At 41.6% G+C, this 24012-nt stretch overlaps 1 protein-coding gene across 5 annotated transcripts in view; it reads right to left on the reverse strand.

Annotated features, from left to right (window-relative positions):
* Positions 1 to 323: 323 nt before the first annotated feature.
* The window catches only part of PPP1R36 (protein phosphatase 1 regulatory subunit 36), a 50768-nt gene continuing 27079 nt past the window's right edge, over positions 324 to 24012 (reverse strand). For 4 of the 5 annotated variants that reach the window (XM_077767080.1, XM_077767081.1, XM_077767079.1 and 1 more), the window contains 9 exons: positions 17421 to 17507; positions 16607 to 16704; positions 16441 to 16507; positions 13956 to 14054; positions 8970 to 9104; positions 1917 to 1959; positions 1423 to 1601; positions 1146 to 1337; positions 324 to 580 (listed from right to left, as the gene is read on the reverse strand). In XM_077767080.1, the coding sequence (XP_077623206.1) occupies positions 394 to 580; positions 1146 to 1337; positions 1423 to 1601; positions 1917 to 1959; positions 8970 to 9104; positions 13956 to 14054; positions 16441 to 16507; positions 16607 to 16704; positions 17421 to 17507 (1087 nt within the window). In that variant the 3' untranslated portion in view covers positions 324 to 393. The remainder of the gene's footprint in view (positions 581 to 1145; positions 1338 to 1422; positions 1602 to 1916; positions 1960 to 8969; positions 9105 to 13955; positions 14055 to 16440; positions 16508 to 16606; positions 16705 to 17420; positions 17508 to 24012) is intronic. The other variant, XM_077767082.1, reaches the window with a different exon arrangement.

The raw sequence follows: 24012 nt of genomic DNA on the forward strand, positions 1-24012 counted from the left end.
TGTCAGCACAGAGACCGACGTGGGGCTTGAACCCATGAGCCATGAGATCATAACCTGAGCCAAAATCATATGCTTAACCGACTGAGCCATCCAGGCACACCTAGAGCAGAGGCTTAACACATATCTGTTGATAAATGGGTAAATGAAAGAATGAAACGCATATGCTAAAAGGCTTTCAAATGGCTCAGATGTACTTTATATCTCAATGCCAAAAATAATATAGCCAATAGAAAGAGATTTAATTTTAAAAACATTTTATTTCCTTTATAAAATTTCATTTTTCAATTTCAAAAAGTGTGATAATAATAAATATTAGTCCTATATAAAGTGATTAAGTCAAAGCAGTTTACTTCAAAAACTGGGACTTACTTACAGAAATGGAACGTACAAGGATTATTTAGGGAATGCTGTTTGAGAGGACAATGTTCTCATGACTAAGTCCAGCGTATCCTGGATCCGCATGTTATTTCTTTCTATCAGGGAAGAATGTGCCCCAGACATTCTTGTGTTTTCTTCTGGTTCAAGGGGAAGAAGGGTATGGGGGTTGAACAGACATCGAGGCTCCCCCAAGATGCCAACTCTGTGAAAAGAATTATTGGTATAGCTGAAGCAGTGTGGCCAAAGAATAAGGTATGTGGCTGTGGTTGTGTGCCTGTGGGTAAGCTACATACACATGTACACACACACACACACACACACACACACACACACACACACACACACACGTTTTCTATTTCCATGAACTACCATTGTGATTTTACACTGGATCTTAGCCAAAAGGCCGAGAAGTGTACCATTGTGATTTTAAATAGGAGTCCGAAAACAGCCCACAAAATGATTTTGTAATGGCCCCCCGCACGCTTACCAGAGATGATTGTTCTAATGGAAAAACCTGAGCTTACGGAGTTTGCTATTCCCGCCTCCAAATGAGAGCTATTTGAAGTCTGGCATAACTTTCGGGCAATGTTTTCTAGTCTAGCTGCTTGGGAAAGGAAACAGGTAGAGAGGAGAGGGTGGGTAGGAAGGTGGTGCTTTCGTCTAGGTTCAACTTTCTGGCCTTGGCATGGTGTCTAAACCCCTGCCCCTCCTGGCCCTAGCTAGCACATGACGCAGGGCTCTCCTCTCTCTCCCCTTGGGCCACGTACTTTGGCATGAGCGTAGAGTCCAGATTTTCCATGTGCTCTTGCATCTGGGCTGGGAGTTTGACATCTCCTTGATGACACTTCTTCTCAAAGACATTCTGAGCTTTTTCTCTGAGAGATGGCAGCAGAGTAGACATGACTGGGGAGCGCATGTTAATGGCTTTTTTAATCGCTGGGCGTTTTGCCATCATTCTCCTGGGGTGGGGAGAGGTGAAATTTAGGTTACATCATCCTGTTTCCTAGAAATGGTCTTGAACTTCGGAAAGGCAAAATATTATACCTGAACTGTACAAAAGTCATGCGTTTCTTTTCGCCTCCTAATTCTTCATTCTCACGCTTCCTCCGAGGAGTATTGAACATACTGGTACGAAAGAGCCTTCCTATTTCTTCTTCAATCTCTGTGAAGTGTTGACGTCGGAAGACAATCCAAGCTACATACGTACAGAAAGTGTAAAAGGACTACAACAGAAAACAGACAAGAATCACAGTGCACGGCTGCGGTAGTAAAAACTCCTACTTGTCTATGTAACATTGCTAAGCAGACGCAAACCCAGATGACCCAATTTCTGCACGTTCCTGAAAAGCTCTGGAAAGTTACACATGTACTCACCTTTGCAGGAGGCAAATCAAACCAAAAACTTGAGATGGCACATAGCTTGTCAGCAATCTTTTAAGAGAAGATCTTCACTGAAAATAAGTGCCTGACACATGGCTATTGGTTCTTGGTCTACTTCATGTTTCATATAGAAAAGCCCCAAAATGTAAGTGACTCACCTCAAAGAATTTCCAGTCTTTTTGCGTATCTGAGATTTTCTCCCTGCAATACAAAAAGCACAACTATAGGCTGAGAGGGAAGTTCAATCTTTCAGTGACCTGGGCAAGCCCCTGTCTTTAAAAGGCCTCTCCATGGGATCATTACCTGTGGCCCCAAGGCGATTTACCCACATAAATGCTATCAAAAGGCACTGATGAATCCCAGTATCTTTTCCTTCAATGTCTTAGGTTATCTATATCAAAACCCCTCGAGTGTTAGGCGATGTAAATTCAGGATAAATGAGACAGCAGGAAATGAACATTTTTGGTGGTGAGTGTTGGGGGCGTAAGGAGAGTGGAAAGGTGGTAAGGAGATAACATGAGGTGTTAGTAGGTAGGGAAATAAAGAACTAGAAGGTAAATCTAAAATGGAGAAAAAGACAAAGAATCCAAAAAAATGATAATAAAAATTTTTTTTAAATGTCTAGTTGATGGGGAGAGCAGCATTGTTCTTCCTTCTGGATCCAGTGGGTACGCTGAGCCTCATCTCTTAAAGGCAGGCATCTGCACAGGAGTCCTTGTGACACAAATTCAAGGTTAAGGATGCCTTTCTGGCATGGACATGCTTACTTAATTTGCCCTCCCACAAACAGGCCTCTCTAATTCTGATTCCCAGGCTTAGGAGGGCAGGCGCGGCCTGCGGAGGACATGGGGACAGATGGAGAGGGCTGCGTACCTTCTATTCCCCCATCACTCAAGGGGGTCAAGGAGAGAGCCAGCCACTCCAAGGATGATTCTGGCATTGCTCTGCTTCTTGCTTTCGGAGCAACAGACTCTAAGCACTGGCCCTTGTTATCAGACTTTCAAGAACTGTCCTGAACTCTGGTAGTCTGGGCAAGAGGGCTCAAATCCCTCAGGACCTCCAGCATTCTCACAGAGACCACACAATCTGTGTGAGCCCAGATTAGCCCTCCATTTGACGGAAACACTGAAGAACTGGTTCGGCTTTTCCTGGGGTGGACCCCTCCCCTCCCACAGCATCTTCATTCATACACTGGTATCCCAGTGTGCAAGTCTTCATCAAGGAGCCAAGGTAATAAATACAGTGAACATGCACTAAGTACGGACTATGTGGCAAGCACTATGCTAAGCCATTTACATCCTCATATTTAGTCCTCGTAAGATCCCTATGGTGTAGTCAGAATTATTATTCCCACTTTACAGTTCAGGAGACTGGAGTCCAAAGACATATTTAACTAGGAACAGAGGCTGTACTAGAACTTGGGCCTGTCAGATCTCCACCACTGTCCCTGTAACCAAAATGCTAGGGAAACAAGCTTTTCCTTTAGAATATTTTGCAGATTAAAAACATGAAACTACAGAGCCCAGCAAAAGCTTTCAGGACAGGCCTCAGCCTGAAGCCTCCACCTGACAGGAGTGCTCCTGTGGCACCTTCCACCCTTCTGAGGCCCTGCCCACTGAAACCAGACACCATGCAGACCTGCCCAGCTGAAGTACGAACCCACCAGACTCAGTTTCTGGAATACCAAGTCAGCTTGGCTTCTGGGAGAAGGCTGAGAGCAGCACTTAACGTTTGTATAACTCAAACCAGCACCATCTTAGTGAGGTTTTGGAATGATAGAGGGATTGAGCAGGAAACATACACTTTCTCCTCTTCTCTTTTTAAACATTTGAAGAGAAAGTACCGTGAAACTCTTCCCCTTCCCCTCAAGTTGCCATAAAACTGGGACTTCTTTCTCCCTTAAAGCCCAAAGCAAATTGATGTAGCCTACACCAGCTGCAAATCAAGTACAGAAGGTAATGGGCTTCTTACCATTCTGATTGAGCTCCGCATATAAACCTGAAATGAGTCCAGGAAATGCAGGCAGAGAATGGGCACATTTAGGACCCTCCTAGTTTAATCGGCAAATTCATCTCTTGGTGAATTTTGAGTGGTTTTTCTTTTTAATTTTATTTCATAATTTTTATATTATTAAGTATATAGTAATTGTAAACTGATTATAAATTTAACATTTTAATATAAATAACAAATTTAAACATTCCAAATCCTCCACAAATTGAAATAGAGTATAAAAAAATTTTTTTAACATTTATTTTTGAGAGAGAGACAGAGTATGAGCAGGGGAGGGGAAGAGAGAGAGGGAGACACAGAGCCTGAAGCAGGCTCCAAGCTCTGAGCCATCAGCACAGAGCCCAATGCAGGGCTCGAATTCACGAACTGTGAGATCACGACCTGAGCCAAAGTAGGGTTTATAATAGCAAAACCCAACAGATATATAATGCAAGCCACAAATGTAATCTGTATGGTTTCCTTTCTCTTTCTTACTCTCTTTTCTTTCTTTCAAGGAGAGAATGCAAGCAGGGCAGAGGGAGAGAAGAAAGAGAGAATCTGTTTTTGCTTGCTTGCGTATTTATTTATTTATTTATTTATTTATTTATTATGAGAGCAAGTGCAGGGCACCTAGGTGGCTTAGTCAGTTAAGCAACTCTTGATTTCAGCTCAGGTCATGATCTCATGGTTTGTGAGTTCAAGCCCTGCATCAAGCTCTGCACTGATGGCTTGGGATTCTGTCTCCCTCTCTTGTCTCTTTTTTGTATAGTATATATTTTACATTTATAACACCTTTAAATATGGACCAGCTACATTCCAAGGGCTCAATAGCCACATGTGGCAAGTGGCTACCAGGCTAGTCAGCAAAAATGCTACACATTTCATCTGTGAGGGCACACTCCAAAGGAAAGAGGGGAAAGGCAGCTTGGTGATAAAGCCAGAGATTTTCAGTGGCCTATTATTATACTTTCTTATTCCTTCTTGCTACATTAGACTCTCAGCTCTAAGCCCAAATGAAGAAAGTATATCATATTTTTAGTATTCCTGGAAGAGAAAAAAAAAAAAAGCCTAGGGCCAAACCCATGGGGTTCTGGTCCTGAGAGAAGAAAAGCTATGATTCCCACTTATGTTATGTTCCCATCCCCCCTGCTGCTTTGGGTGAAATCAGGTTTAAATGAAGGTCAAGGGCTACTCTGCACAAAGGAAGGGAAATATAAAAGGAATGCATTTGGGAGGGGGGAAAGAGGCCTTATTACATGTGACTGGGGGGAGAGATGGGAGGGGGTGGTGGAAGTAAGGAATAGGGCTTAAGGATGATTTATAGACTGAGCTTTAAGGAAACCCCTTATCTTTATGCTCATCCACGCACCAGCCTCTCTGGTCAGCCACCAGGTGCCAGTGGCAAAGGAGAGAGGTAGAAATCCTAGGGTACAGATGGGGGTGGAGTCCAAATTAGCCACAACCAAAGAATACATCTGATTCTATGGCATGTGCCACATTGAGAGAGGCTTTCTTATCTATCTTGGAAAACACAGAGATCTTTTACTGAATATGTTCATCAAAACTGTGCCAAAGCTTTTTCGATACTAGGCTTTTACAGATGTATTTAGAATAGAAAAGTATGTCCTCCTACTTCTCAAGAAACATGAAAGCACTAAATTAACAGCCCCCAAATTGCTGGTTCTTCTGAAGTCTTTAACTTCAGAGACAAATAGCGTAAGATGTCCTAGTCCAGTATTAAGTGTGCATATATTAGAGGAAAAAGTCAGAAAATATACATGAGAATGTTCTTGTGAGAATATGAGCTTATTCACATTGGAAGTGAAATAATGATATGTTAAAATCAGGTAATCACTTGACTGGCAAAAACTGTCCTCATCTTCTTCATAAAACAGTCGAAGAACAGTATCAACCCCACTGGACGACATAATCAACACCCAGGGCCAATTAACAACTTTTACTGGCAAAAACATGCTGTAATCTGTTTGCCTCAGTATCCTTTGTTTGGCTCTTTGACCTGTATGGAATCTGCTATGTGAATGGTGGGTGGTACGCTCTAACTGGATTCTTCTCCAAACTGCTATCTGACAGCCAGGAGAAAAGCAGGTGGTGTTGCAAAAAGACCAGCACCTCCTGGAGATTAGCTCTTTTGCCAAAGAGGCAATTGCTATCTTTCAAACATAATGAGATTTTTTAAAGTTTGTATAAGGATTACAGTGTAATAAAAATGTACCATTAAAGTATAACTTGGGGCGCATGGGTGGCTCAGTCAGTTAAGCCTCTGACTTCAGCTCAGGTCATGACCTTGCGGTTTGTGAGTTCAAGCCCCAAGTCAGGCTCTGTGCTAACAGCTTGGAGCCTGGAGCCTGCTTCAGATTCCGTGTCTCCCTCTCTCTCTGCCCCTTCCCTACTTGCATTCTCTCTCTCAAAATTAAACATTGAAAAAAAAAGAGAGAATTTATCTTAAGAAAAATAGTATAACTTAAGTGTAGGTTCTATATGCAGAGAACTAAAAGATATGATAAATTCTCTAATTATGATATTGTTATTTATAGTTTGGGTTTTTTCACCTCAAAATTAGTCTGAACTGCACATATGCTTTTAAAGATTAAACATTAAATGTTGGGAATTCAATTATTTTTTAGAGGTGTTTTTTAAAACTTTGTTGTAGACTGAAGGTTTGTGTCCCCCCAGCTGCACCCCCAAATTCATATGTTGAAGCCTTAACAACCCCCACTGTGATAACATTTGGAGGTAGAGTCTTAGTAATTAGGTTCAGATGACATCATGAGGGTGGAGCCCCATGAGGAATTAGTGTCCTTTCAAGAAAAGAGACGGTACCTGCGTGACTCAGTTGGCTAAACATCTGACTTCAGCTCAGGGCTTGTGAGATCAAGCCCCCCACTGGGCCCTCTGGGCTCTCTGCTATTGGCAGGGGCCCGTTTCTGGTTTCCAGTCCTGTGTCCCTCTATCTGTCCCTCCCCTGCTCAAGTGTGCTCTCTCTCTCAAAAGTAAATAAACATTTAAAAAAAGAGAAGGAGAGACTAGGGCTTCCTCTTTCCACCAACGAGGCAGCTGTCTGCAAGCCAGGAAGAGGGCCCTCCACAACTCGCCAAGGCTGGCCTCCTGACCTCGGGCTTCCAGAACTATGGGAAAATAAATTTCTGATGTTTAAGGCATTCAGTCTGGGGTAATTTGTTACGGCAGTCCAAGCTGACTAATACAAGCCGCAGATTCTAGTTTTCTCAATGTGAAGTGACAATTTACAGACAGAAGAAATGAGAGCAATGTAGAGAAAAAGAAATTTTACAAGTGATTGAATAGGAAACTATAAAGCTGATGATGAACTTATATGACTTGAATAGAGGGGCGCCTGGGTGTCTCAGGTGGTCACGTGTCTGACTTCAGCTCAGTTTGTGGGTTCAAGCCCCGCATCAAGCTCTCTGCTGTCAGCAAGGAGCCTGCTTTGGATCCTCTGTCCCCCTCGCTCTCTGCCCCTCCCCCACTCTCTCTGTCTCTGTCTCTCTCTCAAAAATAAACATTTAAAACATTTTTTAAAATAAAAAACACAAGGTAGAAATGTTCAAGTAAACAAAAATTCTTAACATTTTCATAATGTGTAAACAAATAAACATCAAAAGGAAAGCAACAAACTAGAAAAACAATTAGCCAGTCCTTGCTATATGAAACATAAGTTATACAAATATCCAGGTTCCACTTGATAAATGGTTAAAACTAGCTGAGGCAATAATTAAATAATTAATATAATAAACAGGCAATAAATTATTTTATGCAGAAAAAGAGTCCAGACTCCAAAGTCATGAAAGATATTCAAAAGTCAAATAAAATAGCTGTAAGCTTTTTATACAACTATAAGCTACGAAAAAAATCAAACTAATAGAGCTAGGTATGCTTACTGCTGATGGTGATACAAAATGGCTTAACCGTTCTGGAGAACAATCTGGCAACATGTAACAAGAGCTAGAAAACTATTCATGGTTTCTAGGTAAATACATTCTGGGCAATACGCCATAAGTAAATATCCCAAATGGACAAAGTGGTTTATGTAAAGATATCCAATGCAGAAATGTCGCGAAGCAGAAAAACTGAAACCACGTAATAAGCATGCATAGAAGGAACGCTGAAGCAAACTGGTATGTTACACGGTAGAGTAACTATAGTTGCTATTCAAAGTGGTAGATGAAATGATGTAATAAGCAGAATAAGAGAATAAGGGACACAGAAAATGTAGAATATAAAGCATACAGAAATCTCTGTATCTTGAAAATGTGGGAGATGCAGAGAGAACCCATGAATTGTGTTCTTTTCCTTTAGTTTGGGCCATGGCCGTGGTATGGCTTCTGAGCCTGTTATGAAACTGCTCAGAAGGAGATTTCCGAGGTGGGGTGGTGTTTAAGGATCAGAGTTTTCTCTCTAATACCTCCAAACTCTCCTGTGATAAGATGCTTTTAAATTTTAATTAAAGAGGGCACCTGGGTGGCTCAGTAAGTTAAGTACCTGACTCTTGATTTTGGCTCAGATCATTATCACATGGTTCATGAGATCGAGCTCCAAGTTGGGCTCCACACTGAGAGCATAGAGCCTGCTTGGAATTCTCTCTCTTCTCTCCCTCTCTCTCTGCCCCTCCCCTGCCTGTGTGTGTGCACATGTACACACACTCTCTCTCTCTTTCTCTCAATCTCTCTCTAAATAAATAAACTTAAAAAAATAAATTTTAATTACAGTAATACGTAAACTGTCCTTCTAAGGCAAAGATTATCTCCCCACAAACCGCATCATCTTATAACCCCTACCTTACTAGTTTGCACCCACTACTATTGCTACAAAATGAGCAGCAGAAGGGCAGGGGACACACCTGTAACACTGGCCCATCACCCAGCCTCCCGTCCCAGGAAGCCATGGAGACCCTGGCCGGCCCCAGGAAGCCTTCCAGGTTGACAGCAAGATTCTACTGAGCCAGTAGATACTGAGAGAAAAGTCTTTTAAACCTAAGCAGCGTAGATTCTGTGATTCTTCCCACACTCACTTGGCTTTCTCAAACAAGACATCACACGCATTTGGGGCAGTCTCACCTGAGCCCCATTTTTCTGTACAACAGAAAAGGAAATTTTCGCAAGGGCTCCAAAGGTCAAATATGAAGGTCTTGAGGATATAGATACATACAAAGTGAAGATCTCACGAGATGGTCAGTGTGCACTTACTTCCCGCAGCACATGTGATGCTTCTCGGGCATTCCCATGCCCAGGACGAGGATGCAGTACTTCTGGGCCAGGTATTTCTGTGCTGCTTCTAACTTCCTCATAACCAATTCCATCTCTTTTTTCTCTACAAGGCCCCTGAAAAGAAAACAGTCATTTGGATTAATTTTGGCAAATGCCAACGTTAATCAGCACAAAGTCAGAAATGTAAACTAATTTGAAAGAGATACAAGTGAGTCAGCATATGTCACTTACCCTTTAGCTGATCTGAGCTTTGGCAGAGGGATGGCTCTGATATTTATCTTTGTAATTAACATCTCGGGTTCATGGTGAGTTTTCACTTTTTTGTAGATTCTTTATGCTATGTATCTCTGATGTTACACACAGGCAGTCCTAATTTACACAGAACAGCCCAACAGCCCAACTAACCAACTACCTACACTGGTTTCTGAGGCAGCTGGCAGCCCATTTTCCTGCAGTTTTGCTGAAAGAGCTACTGGAGACTCTTCCCCCGTCAGCTTCCCCTGGATTCCTGATGTTACTAGGAAGCTTGAAGGCTCAGTGTTTGAACCACTCAACGGCTCCGTACTCTCAGTCTGCGCTTGCTGAGGAAGCATGTGCGGAGCACTAATCTGGGAGCTTTGGCATCAATTATAATAGACTCGCTTTCCTGTGAAAACACTGCCCCAGTTCCGATTGAACTGCAAATAAACGTTTCCAAAAGACAACCTGTTACAGCATGTCTGGAGCCTAATTTTAGAAGTTTTTGCAGTACAGCCGAGTAGAGAACAATATTGCTAACCACATATTCCAATGATTGCTATTGAAAAGTGAAGTGTCACTGGCTTTTTATCTGCCTTTTCACTTTCAGAAAGATTTAAACCCAATGAAATGCACTCTAAACAACAGGGATGAATTACTGCCCCTTCTGATGTTAACTATGAGACTGACTGACCACAGGAGGATATGCTGTGGAGGAAGGGGTATAATCGAGGTATTTCAAAGCACAACATGTTACCACATGTGATAAGAAGGCTTGTACGTCACTGGAATAAAATGAGTTTATGGAATAAATGGAGTTCCAACTTTAAATGCCCAAATTTCAAATAACCCAAACACCTACACCCACACCCACTTGCACCTCAATGGCCATGACTATGCCTGCCCCCTGCTTCCTTCAGCAGCCCCCCACCCTCACCCTTTACCCCAACTTTTCCAGAGCTGCCAGTAGCTAATATGCCTCTTTTCTGTTGAAAACAAAACAACAACAACAAAAACGCCTTGAAACTTTTAGGCCAATGGTTCCAGAGCTTAAATGTAAGCAAGAATCGTCTGGGATACTTGCTAAAAGTGCAGATTCCTAACGCCACCCCCTCTCCAAGATCCTGACTTAGCAGGTCTGGATACAGTCTGGCATTTAAAACAAGCCCAGGTAAAATCCTTTGGGGGAAAAAATTGATAATTTCAAACACCATATAATTGATCATAAACTTGGGTCCGATAATCTCTCCTAGAAATTTATCCTTCTTAAAAAAATTATCCAGGGGTGCCTGGGTGGCTCAGTCAGTTGAGTGTCTGAATCTTGATTTTGGCTCAGGTCATAATCTCACAGTTTGTGGGTTCAGACCCTGTATCAGGCTTCATGCTGGCAGTGCAGAGGATGCTTGGAATTCTCTTTCTCCCTCTCTGCCTTTCCGACATGCGTGCTCTCTCTTTCTCTCTCAAAATAAATAAATAAACTTAAAAAATTATCCAAAATTAAGGAGGAAATCTAATGCATAAAGATATTCAATAATATTCAATTATTATCTATTTGTCTATTAGGAAAACTGGCAACTCCCAAAAATATATAAAATGGAGGGGAAAAAGAAGTAGTAATGCAGACTGTAGTAATACAGTCAGGTGCCATTTAAGGACTTGACATTTATTAACTTAACATAGGAGTCCCATAGGATTTATTCGAGCACCAAAGTCCATACCCTTAACCAGTATAAGCGCTATACTAGCTCTTAATAGATAAGTCAGTCATTAACACATATAAGCTTGATGGAAAGTTATGCCACCATTAAAAATTATAATTATGAAGATTGTAATAACTTGAAAAATGCTTACAATGCTTTAAAAACTACATTTGGAGGTGCCTGGATGCCTCAGTGGGTGAATAGTCCGACTCCTGATTTCGGCTCAGGTCATGATCTTGCAGTTTGTGAGCTTAAGCCCTGCTAACAGCACAGAGCCTACTTGGGATTCTCTCTCTCTCTTTCCCCCCATCCCTCCTGCTTACTCTCTCAAAATAAATAAATAAACTTTAAAAAAAATAAAAATTACATAGTTTTGCCTTTGTTCAGACAGCACAAATCCTAAGTACAAACAGATAAATTCTGTATAAGAGAGCTCAGCTCACTGGCAGGGGTGTGGACACAGGGCTCAGTGGCTTAGCCGGGGGCCTGGGAGTTAGATCTGGGCTCTCATCTCAGCCCCACCCCCAACTAGGTGTGTCATCTCCAACCAGCTACTTAGCCTCTCTGAGCCTTGGCTTCTTCATCTGTAAAATGGGGAAAAGGCTCCGTCCTCTGGAGTTGGGGCCTTTTTAGTCGTCTAAACCCACTGAAGTATACCTCTGTAGCCCTTTCAGTTCTCCCCCCACAGGTTGAAGGCTTTCCTCCCGAGTGGCAGCCTCTGGTTTAAGATAATATGCATTATCTCATATAATCTAGATGATAACTCTGTAAAGTGGATACTACCATGACCCGGAGATCATCGCCGGAGCCGAAGTCGGACGCTTAACTGACTGGGCCACTCAGGCACCCCACAGAATCAATCATTTTAAGATTTGGATTTTTCTGTCATCTGTAACTGATTCCTTCTAAAAAAGTCTGCCTTATTCCACTGTGCTCTAATAAGTTTTAGTGTATTTTAAAAACAACCAAGAAACCTTTTTTCTCTGTTACCCATTTCTATAAATTAAGAAATGAAAGAAATGTCTGCTAGAGTAGCAGTTAACTCTCAGAATTAGAAAACACCACAAAGAATATAAGTGAATGTGCTACCAAAGTCTGATAAGTTCTTCTGGGAGGACGACAAGTCCCCCAAACCTTCTGAGCCTACAGCTAGCTGAGCCCTTTTCCTTATCACCGTAGAAACCCTGCATGATCTCTGGCCGCTCTGCTGTGAAATGCCAACCTTGAAATAACATGGATGTGGTATATTCTGATGGCTTTACTGGATCAGCAATGTTTGAGTTATTTATTTGGTTCTTTACAAAACTGCTGCCGAGATACACTTATCTATCCATAAAATGTTTTTCAAACTGCTTGGTCATACACAAGGATTTTGCATTTTAAAAACATTCCACAGCAACAGATTGATGACTCGACCAGTATTTCTAACAGCTAAATCATTGAGTTGATTCCACACGTACTAGGGAGGGCAGCCTGGGCACTTGGAAAGTTCCATGGTTTGCAAAAGGTCACCGAGCCTGAGAGGCATTGTTCTCCTCTGGACTTGGAGTTCCCGGATTCTTGCCCCCTAGGGCTCTGAGCCACCTCTGCCTAAAGCAGTGAAATTCTTCCTATGTAGCCTAAGAAATCTTGTTTTCTTCTGCAATATGGAATATCAGTTTGGTCATATCTATTAATTTTCTTTAGTCTTAGTTTTTTTCATTAGATGCTTCCAAAAGCCCTAGCAAGAACTTTATAAGCATAAAACCAAATATCTGTATCTGCACTGTCCAACACAGTTGCCATGGGCCACCTGTTGCCAGTAAGCACTAACTGTGGTTAATCCGAATTGAAGAAATTGTAAGCATCAGATTTCAAAGAATTACTACAAAAAAAAAGTAAAGTATGTCATCAATAACTTCCTAATATTGACTACATGTTGCAATGACATTTCTGAGTCATTGCATTAAATAAAATACATTATTAAAATTAACTTCCCCCTTATCTTTTTATAGATATTTTATTTTTAAGTAATCTCTATGTTCAACATGGGACTCGAACTCATGACACTGAGATCAAGAGTTGTGTGCTCTACTGACTGAGCCAGCCAGGCACCCCCACCTTTATCTTTTACATTTCTTAAATCTAGCTATTGAAAAACTTTTAATTACATATGTGACTTTCATTATATTTCTACTGGGCAGTGCTGGTCTATATTATCTGGGATATTCTGTTGTTAGAATGACTATCTGAATTATTCAGTGAGCTTTAAAAACTAATGATTTCTGGGGCGCCTGGGTGGCTCAGTCAGTTAAGTGTCTGACTTCGGCTCAGGTCATGATCTCACCGTTCGTGGGTTCAAGCCCCATGTCGGGCTCTGTGCTGACAGCTAGCTCAAACCTGGAGCCTGCTTCAGATTCTGTCTCCCTCTCCTTCTAACCCTCCCCTGCTTACGCTGTCTCTCTCTCAGAAATAAAAACAAACAAACAAACAAAACCCAAAAAACTAATGAATTCCTCCCATGTAAATATTTTAGTAGACTCCAAAAATTTTTAAATTTCCATCATCTCTATTACTCAGCCATCAAAAAGAATGAAATCTTGCCATTTGCAATGATGTGGATGGAGCTAGAGTGTATTATGCTAAGCAAAATAAGTCAGTCAGAGAAAGACAAACAGATTTCATTCCTATGTAGAATTTAAGAAATGAAAGAGATGAACATATGAGGAAGGGAAGGAAAAATAAAATAAGAGAGAAACAGAGAGGGAGACAAACCATATGAGATTCTTAACTAAAGAGAACAAACTGAGGGTTGCTGGAGGGGAGGTAGGTGAGGGGATGGGCCAAATGGGTGATAGGCATTAAGGAGGGCACTTGTGATAAGCAATGGGTGTTATATGTAAGTAATGAATCACTAAATTCTGATCCTGAAACGAATACTACACTATATGTTAACTAATTTGAATTTAAATAAAATCTTGAAAGAAAAAAGTCAGTTTTAGTACTGGCAATGATAAAACTTTACAGTGCACTGCAAAGTCCTACTTACACCATATAGCTTTTGGGTTTCTTTTCCAGGGCTATTTTTTCCAAGTAATGAGATAAATAGTACAATAATGCCATGAGGAAATGGTCCAGATTCTTATTCCTATGGAGAGAGTTTAAAAAAAAAAAAAAGAAAGAAAGAAATGAATGTTAACATATTTCAAACATAAAACTTCTCATAAAAATACATGGGCACATGACATAAAAATAAGAAGAAGTACATGTTATCATGCCTATCACACAACTAACTTACTATTTAATATTCTATCTACTGGGGCGCCTGGGTGGCTCAGTTGGTTAAGCGTCCAACTCTTGATTTCAGCTCAGGTCATGATCTCATGGTTCGTGATCATGATCAGGTCATAGTCTCATCAGGTCCCACATCTTGCTGACTGTGAGGAGCCTGCTTAGTATTCTCTCTCTCCCTCTCTCTCCTCTCCCTGGTTGCACATGTGTGCCTTCTCTTTCAAAAAAGAACAAAAAACAAAAACCCAACAACAACAACTTTAAAATTCTTTCTACTATACTATTGAAGATGTAAGAAATCAGATTTTTGTAACCAAAACTTTTTGGGAGGTCACACACTAAATTATAGTTTTGTTTATTAATTAGTTTTCCTTTTTAGTAAGTTTTATGCTATAAATAATATTTTTCCAGTCTTTAAAAAAGGTACACAAATGTGTAAAGTAAAAAGTCCTCTCCCTCCCATGCTATCATCCTACTTCCCCGTGGCAGCCACTGCTAAGAGTGGCATGAAGCCTTTCTAAACTTTCAACAGCACAGACAATTACATAGAAGGTCCTCTCCCACCAACACACGTACATATAGTATAAGTATATGACTTAAAATCTTCTTTGGTAACACCGAAAATAATGCTGTACACACAAGTCTTTGCAACTTGCTTCTGCAACTACGTGCTTGGCATGGACCTCTTTCCTTAATACTATGGATCAATTTTCCTCATTCTTTCAAACAGCTGGGTAAGATATTCTATAACTCATAAGTTATTTAACTAGTCCTCTACTTCTTTAAATGTTCATTTAGTTTTGAGAGAGAGAGAGAGACAGAGTATAAGCAGGTGAGGGGCAGAGAGAGAGAGGGAGGCACAGAATCTGAAGCAGGCTCTAGGCTCTGAGCTGTTAGCACAGAGCCCGACACGGGGCTTGAACCCACAAACCGTGAGATCATGACCTGAGCCGAAGTCGGCTGCTTAAGCAACTGAGCCACTCAGGCACCCCTAACTAGTCCTCTATTGATGGATATGTAGGTCTTTTAGAAATATTGTCGATACCGCTGCAGTAATTATCCTGATGGCCATGTCTCTGAGTAACTTCCTAGGACTGAAATTGCTAGGGCATAGTGTAGAGCATACTAAAGTGGCATAGTTCTGTTCTAGGAAAATGTTGCACTGATTCACAATCCTATCTAATTTGTTTAAAACTACTTTGGGATGCAGCAAAGGTAGTCCTAAGTGGAAAAACTAGAGGTCTTTGTCTTCGTTCTAAATACTTTTACAAGATTTTTGCTACTTTCTTTCTAGCAAACGGAAATTCATACCGACATTCTTTCTTCAACTATACCTTGACAACAGGATGACCGTGGGCATTGCAGATTTTTTTTCCAACAACATTAATATGTCCCTGTCCTAGGTTGGGTTCTCACAGAAACAGACTGAGACAAAGACTTGGGATGTGCGCACAGGAAACGTCAGTAGTGGGGTAGGGAAGTAAGACAGGAAAGGGAAGGAAGCCCATAACGGGGGTGTTAACACTTGGTTATCCTCGTGGGCAAATGCAGTCCAGTCCTGCGGGGGAAAATTTCTCAGACTTATCTTGACAGATGAAAATTAGGATATTTTTCTACCGACACTCCCTCCTGGCACAGCACTGACTGAAGGCTGCTTCTGGGACACTGCCTCCTCAGTGCTCCCAGCCTGCCCTATGGTCAGGCTGAGCGTGCGCCTGCTGTGGAATAAGGCCTCTGGTGTTGCCACAAACAGCCTTCACTGAATGCGAGGGGCTCTGAGAGGCCTGCCAAGCGTTGGGTACTTCTCACTGAGCACGCACGAGTGTGGTGCCATGAGAAGCACCCTCCACCCACAGCCTTAGGGAGACATGATGACTTCCGATTTTGTATCTGAGGAAACAGGCTCTGAAAGGTCAAGAAGCTTCACCGAGTCACACACCTACTACTTGCTGGAGCTCCAAACATGGAGAAAGCAGGTCTTCAGTGAACGAGTACACCCTCTATTATATGCACATAATGTAGTCTCAGTGGGACTCCTGACAACACGCTCCCCATTTTCCTCGCCCTGGGGCTTTATTCTGGGCTGCTGGGACTTCTGGTTTCCTCTCTTTGGTCTCAGTCTGAGGGGATGGCAGAGCCAGTCCCATACCCTTTTTCCAAAATCCAGATTTGTTCATCATTTATCAGGTAGAATTACTTCAAATTAAGGGTAAAAAATCTAAAATGTCTCGAGCATTACATACCTCATAAACGTTGTAAAAGAACAGATCCGCTGCATCTCAGTATCTTGTAGTAAAAACAAAGCAACAACTGAAAGGAGTGAAGATAGACAATTGAAAGAGGGACCATGGGCTGCCTCAGAGGTTCACCACCGACACGCTATGTGAGGATGACAAACCTGTTACTCACATTTAGCATCATGGAGTGTCACATTGCCCTGCTGACCTCGCTTCTCTAAGGCTTTAGGTGATTTATCGTCTCTTGAAGCAAACTTTTTATCGGTCAACCTGTTTTGGAATAGAACAGTCTCTAGAAGTGGCTTGAAAGGTTTTAATTATACGTAATTGATCCTGAGATGCATGAGGCTTTTACTATAAAGTAAGGAGAATTTTGGAATGCATTTTGTTAAACATCCTACTTACCATGTTAGGGGTAGGAGAAATGCACACTACCTGATATAAAATGTAAATGTCAATTCCATCCCAAACAGATCATTTAGATCATCTATTAAGATAATTCATTTATGGTGATGCTACCATTTCCAGATTTTTAAAAAAGGATAAGGGTGCCTGGGTGGCTCCGTCAGTTGAGTGTCCGACTCTTGGTGTCGGCCCAAACCATGATCCCAGGGTCCTGGAATCAAGCCCCATGTCAGGCTCCACACTGAGCATGGAGCCTGCTTGAGATTCTCTCCCTCTCTCCCTCTGCCTCTCCCCTGTTTATCTTCCAACACACACTCTTTCTCTAAATAAAGTAAAAAATGTTTTTTAAAGTATAAAATGTTGAAAATTTGCTAAGAGCCAAATTATCACAGGGATACATTTACAAGTGCTATTATAACTCCTGCCATAATTATGAAATAGGTACATGTTCCTTCCTAATCGGTATTTGCATTTCAACCTCAGAAAATGGGAATGATATTTTCTTAGAGTTTGTAAACACTTGAGACATTCTGCTGAGAGGTTCTATCAGCAGCACTGACACAGCTGGGAAGGGACGTTACCTGTCCGAAGCTGGACCATCAATTTCAGCAAAGTGTATTGCTTTGCCTCTCCTTCCTTTTTCCTTGAATTCTACTGCAGGTATAAAACTGTAATAGAAATGAGAAAATTAGGAACCTAACTTGTCCCCAGGGGAAGACTAATCCTATCACGACAGTAACTCATGGAATCTCAGGACTGGAATATGAGTGGAGCGTGAGGAGAATCTGAGGCACAGCGGTACTCAATTCATGTACTTACATATGGAACAACCATGTAGAAAAAAGGATTAACATTTCAGACTTTATATTCAGCCTCTATGTACCAGCAGCCTCCAGAATACCACCGTACACAAAACATTTCCTTCTGAAGATGTTGTAGTAACTTCACAAAAACAGAAAGTTCGCGATAAATTTTGAGAGATGTTTTTATTTATTAAGCACTTGTGCACCAAGTGCTTCTAGGCACAATCTCATTCAATCCTCACAGCAACTCTATCAGGAAAATATTACTATTCTAGCCATTTTTCCACATGAGAGAAACTGAAGTTCAGAAAGAGGTAAGTAACTTGACCAAGATCACTCAGCAGGTGTCAGAGTCAGGACGGGGGGCCAGGATCTCTAGCTGCAGAGCCATGTGATTTCCTACCAGGCAATCCTGCCTCCAAGGAGCATCTCAGTTGTCTCTGCTGTGGGCTGCTGAAAGGGCCTTAACCATCTCTTGGAAAGTGTTGGGACCCTTTACTTAACTCAGGGTGTCTTAAATTCTATAGCCGCACAAACATTTACTAAGCAGTAATGGGGCTAAGTGACAAGGGGCCATAACTGAGCAACAAACAGATACCATGAGGTCACACTCTGTGTCACGCACTGCTCTAACACTGAAAATAAAATGGTACCTGTTAGAGTCAATGCATAGACTTTGAATGATATCCGCAAATGCTGAATAGAAAAACCCAGAAAAACATTTCTTTAAAAAAAATTTTTAAACATTTACTTACTTTTGAGAGAGACAGAGACAGACCATGAGTGAGGGGAGGGGCAGAGAGAGAGGGAGACACAGAATCTGAAGCAGGCTCCAGGTAAGCTGTCAGCACAGGGCCCAATGTGGGCTCAAACTCACAAACTCTGAGATCATGACCTGAGCCGAAGTCAGATGCTCAACCATCTGAGCCACCCAGATGCCATCTCCGGCCCCTGAAAAACGTTTTGTAGACCAGCAGGATGTGGTTCCTGCCTTTCAGAGTGCATTTTCTCCGAGAATTGTCAGGTCTACCAAATACACTGGTTTGGAAGCCCACTGTGGATTATGAGTTTTATTTTTCCACCTGAAACAATGCCATGATGATAACACAACCCAGAAGCCTCATCTCTGCCCACAGTGTCTTGTGTTTCTGCTAGGCCTAAGTGTAGGTGAAGTAATAGAAGCACATTCCCCCAGACTTTACTCATTCTCTGAAGATGGATATCAATCATATATACTCCCTTTCTCTCCTTGTCAACACAACAGTTTTGTGTTTTTTGTTTTTTTTTTTTAACAACCGGGTGTTTTTGTTTTGTTTTGTGCTGTTTTGTGTTTTGACACACAGTTTTAAAACAACTTCATTTGAAAATCTTCTGGGATTGACGTTACTCACAGAGTAATTATTTTAGAGAAATAGATCCCCATGGGAATAATAAAGTTAATCAGTTTGATTCTTCTTCCCAGAGTTTCTGCCTACCTCCTAGCAGTGTTCAGGTTGTACAATAGGTTAGCTCCTAAAAGTATATACATCATGACCCCACAAGGGAATGATTCTTTGCACTTTTCCACTTTTTTTTTTTTTTTAACAGATAATTGGCAGCAGGGGTGCCTAGGTGACTCAGTTGGTTAAGCGTCTGAGTCTTGGTTAAGCGATCTGACCTGGCTTAGGTCATGATCTTGTGGGTTCATGAGTTCAAGCCCCAAGTCAGGCTCTGCACTGGCAGCATGGAGTCTGCTTGTGATATTCTCTCTCTCTCTCTCTCTCTCTGTCTGTCTCTAATCCTCCCCCACTTACACCGTGTCTCTCTCAAAATAAATAAATAAACTTTAAAAAAAAAAAGATAACTGGTACCAAGTTGATCAGTGGATGATTTCTAAGGTTTTCATTGTTTCTGGTGCTCCTCTTATCCCTGGTCTCCTAGGATTGGGTATTTGCCAGGAAAGGTATATTGAAATACTGAGGGGGTGGGTGGGAAATAAAAGAAATGGAAGAATGTGAAATGCTGATGGTGGCTACTGCTAAAAAGAGACAGGGGATCAGAAGGGGCAGAGAGGTGAAATGGTGATGAAGAGATCTAGCTTCCAATCTGTACACTTTTGTATTATTTGAGTTTTTAAATAAGAATATATTGACTTATGGGGCGCCTGGGTGGCTTAGTCGGTTAAGCGTCTGACTTTCGCTTAGGTCATGATCTCGCGGTTCGTGGGTTCGAGCCCCGCGTCGGGCTCTGTGCTGACTGCCAGCTCAGAGCCTGGAGCCTGTTTCAGAGTCTGTATCTCCCTCTCTCTCTGACCCTCCCCTGCTCACGCTGTCTCTCTCTCTCTCTCCTAGAAATAAATAAAAATATTTAAAAAAAAAAAAAAAAGAATATATTGACTTATTACCTGCATAACTAAGAAAAAGTTGATAGAGACACATATAAAAAACACTATTTGGTTGATATGTTATATTGATGGACCATTTAGATCATCTTTAACAGAATAATAAAATCCCCCAAATACCCATTTTCCAATGGCTCTTTGAAGCCATTTCTCCTGCACAAGATGCCTTGTGCAGATTAGTACCTCCGTCTTTCATATAACCATCCTAAACAAGGAGACAAAGTTGTTTTCACATTTTTCCTTGGACCACCATATTGTTTTAGCTACTTACAATCCATTGGCCATTAACCTTCCCACCCCAGGCTAAGGAAGTCATTGGCCCTCCCAGGGTTTCTCTTCTCTAGGAGACAGGAGAAGACAGATACACCCAATAAAATTGCTGTCTCCTGCCCTTTTCTCAGTCCTATCCCTACAAATCAAAGTTTCCTGCCCTATTTGCCTGAGATGATTTGAGATGAGAGCACCTGAAAATAAGACACTAAGTGCCTGTCCTTAGCCAAGAGTCTGACATGTACTGCTAAGCCTCTAGTCCTTATTCTCTGACCTTTGGACGTGCCTTCCCTACTTCACACTTGTCTGAGAGGTTTTTCACTTGACTGAAGTCATTCCCTACCTTGACTGGCAGGAAGGATTTCTCTCTGTTGAGGGCCGTGCCGTAGCTCTACAGGCAGCCTATGCTCACAGTGCATCTGAAATCACTAGGAAGGGTCATAGTATTAACTAAAAGCTGCCCTTTGACTTGTACCTCTGATTGGCTGCCAAACAGCAGTCAGAGCTAGTTCTGTGCCCTCCAGCAGTCTCCACAGTCTTCCTCTCCTGCCGGCAACCCAGTTAGAATCTGGTCCTTTCTCAGACCACATTTTGTTACATTCCTAATATTACAACATAATCATGTCATTTCCCTTTGCCCTGAAATAAGTGAGGAAAAAAAATCATACTTTCCCCTAGAACCCACCACTAAAATGCAGAGGTTGGACCACTCTTGGCTTCCACACAAATTGGAGCTCCTAATGGGTTGTGAGTTGGTTATAAGACTCTTCTCTCAGGCCATGATGAAAGATGAGAGAAGTTCGGGGCTTCTGGAGGTACAGTTTCCTCAGCTGTATGTCCTCAGGGGAGTCAATGACCTTGGCGAAGACTCATGCAAGCAGGCCGCTGGTTCTCTCCCAGCTGTGAGAAGAAGGGGCGGGACTGCTGACACTGTCAGGGAGAAGCCTGCCTCATGGGCCAACCCAGAGGCGGCCTGTGAAGAAAGGTATTTCCTCTTTAACAAATAAGAAACGGGCATCCATAATGATGAAGCTATGCAACACACTCATTTACTCCTCACAAGGCATTCTGATTTCATTTTATAGACAAGGGAACTGATAATTAGTGAGGCTAAGTAACTTGACAAATGATAATCACCTAATAAGTGGGAGAGCTAGGATTTGAACCCAAGTCTTCCTGCAAACCACTCTCTGAGGTCTTCTCCTTAACTGCCTATTCAGAAATAATGACTGGGATGCCTGGGTGGCTCAGTCAGTTGAGGATCCCACTCTTAATTTCAGCTCAAGTCATGATTCCAGGGTCGTGGGATTGAGCCCTGCATCAGGGTCCACAATGAGCGTAAAGCCTGCTTAAGATTTCCTTCTCTCTCTCTCTACCACCCCTGCCCCTGCTCGTGCACGTTCTCTCTTTCAAAAAAAGAAAAAGGAAATAATGACCATCCTTTCCCTACCCATTACTGTGTGTCTACTTCTTGTGTGGAGGTTATGGATGTCTTGTTTTATTGATACAGTTATTCCCTCTCAGGGTATTGCCAGTGACAGAGAGAGCCAGGTCTTCTCTGAAGGATAAGATTTCCAGTGCCACAAGAGGAAGTCAAACTTTCACTCTCCACAGATGACACGATTGTCGATATGGAAAACCCAAAACATTCCACCAAAACATTGCTAGAACTGATCCATGAATTCAGCAAAGTCTCGGGATAGAAAATCAATGCACAGAAATTGGCTGCATTCCTATACACCAATAATGAAGCAACAGAAAGAGGAATCAAGGAATCGATCCCATTTACAACTGCACCAAAAACCATAAAATACCTAGGAATAAACCTAACCAAAGAGGTGAAAAATCTATACACTGAAAACTATGGGGGAAAAAAACAATTGAAAGCTAATGAAAGAAACTAAAGACAACACAAAAAAATGGAAAAATATTCCATGCTCCTGGACTGGAAGAACAAATATTGTTAAGATGTCGATACTACTCAAAGCAATCTACATATTCAATGCAATACCTATCAAAATAACACTAGCACTCTTTACGGAGTTAGAACAAACAATCTTAAAATTTGTATTGAACCAGAAAAGACCGAATAGCTAAAGCAATCCTGAAAAGAAAACCAAAGCTGGAGGCATCACAATCCCAGACTCCAAGCTGTATTACAAAGCTGTAATCATCAAGACAGTACGGTACTAGCACAGAAACACTCAGATCAATGGAACAGAATAGAGAACCCAGAAATGGACCCACAAATGTATGGCCGACTCATCTTTGACAAAGCAGGAAAGAATATTCAATGGAATAAAGACAGTCTCTTGAGCAAATGGTGCTGGGAAAACTGGACAGTGATATGCAGAAAAATGAACCTTGACTACTTTCTTACACCATACACAAAAATAAACTCAAAATGGATGAAAGACTTAAAGGTAAGACATGAAGCCATCAAAATCCTCGAGGAGAAAGCAGGCAAAAATCTCTTTGACCTTGGCCACAGCAATTTCCTATTCAACACGTCTCTGGAGGCAAGGGAAACAAAAGCAAAAATGAACTCTTGGGACCTCATCAAAATAAAAGGCTTCTGCGCAGCAAAGGAAGCAATTGGCAAAACTAAAAGGCAACTGACAGAATGGGAGAAGATATTTGCAAATGACATCAGATAAAGGGTTAATAACCAAAATCTATAAAGAACTTATCAAACTCAACACCCAAAATCACATAATCTAGTGAAGAAATGGACAGAAGACATGAATAGACACTTCTCCAAAGAAGATATCCAGATGGCTAACAGACACATGAAAAGATGCTCAACATCACTCATCATCAGAGAAATACAAATCAAAACCACAATGAGACACCACCTCACACCTGTCACAATGGCTAACATTAACAACTCAGGCAACAATAGATGTTGGCAAGGATGCAGAGAAAGAGGATCTCTTTTGCACCACTGGTAAGAATGCAAACGGGTGCAGCCATTCTGGAAAACAGTATGGAGGTTCCTCAAAAAATTAAAAATAGAACTACCCTATGACACAGAAATTGCACTACTAGGCATTTATCCAAAGAATACAGGTGTGCTGTTTTGAAGGGGCACAGGTACCTCAATGCTTATAGCAGCACTATCAACAATAGCCAAAGTATGGAAAGAGACCAAATGTCCATTGACAGATGAATGGATAAAGAAGATGTGGTATATACATACAATGGAGTATTACTCAGCAATCAAAAAGAATGAAATCTTGCCATCTGCAACTGCATGGATGGAACTAAAGAGTATTAGGCTAAGCAAAATCAGTCAGAGAAAGACAAATATCATATGACTTCACTCATATGAGGAATTTAAGATACCAAACAGATGAACATAAAGAAAGGGATACAGTAACAGAGGGTTACCGGAGGGGTTGTGGGAGGGGAACGGGCTAAATGGGTGAGGGGCATTAAGGAAGACACTTGTTGAGATGAGCACTGGGTGTTATACATAGGGGATGAATCACTGGAATCTATCCCTGAAATCACTGTTGCACTATATGGTAACTAACTTGGATGAAATTTAAAAATAAGTTAATTAATTAATTAAAACAAAAGATTTCAGGGGCGCCTGGGTGGCTTAGTCGGTTAAGCGTCCGACTTTCGCTTAGGTCATGATCTCACGGTTCGTGGGTTCGAGCCCCGCGTCAGGCTCTGTGCTGACTGCCAGCTCAGCGCCTGGAGCCTGTTTCAGGC

The sequence above is a fragment of the Crocuta crocuta genome, unplaced genomic scaffold, assembly GCF_008692635.1.
Source record: "Crocuta crocuta isolate KB4526 unplaced genomic scaffold, BGI_CrCroc_1.0 scaffold55, whole genome shotgun sequence".
Classification (NCBI taxonomy): Eukaryota; Metazoa; Chordata; class Mammalia; order Carnivora; family Hyaenidae; genus Crocuta; species Crocuta crocuta.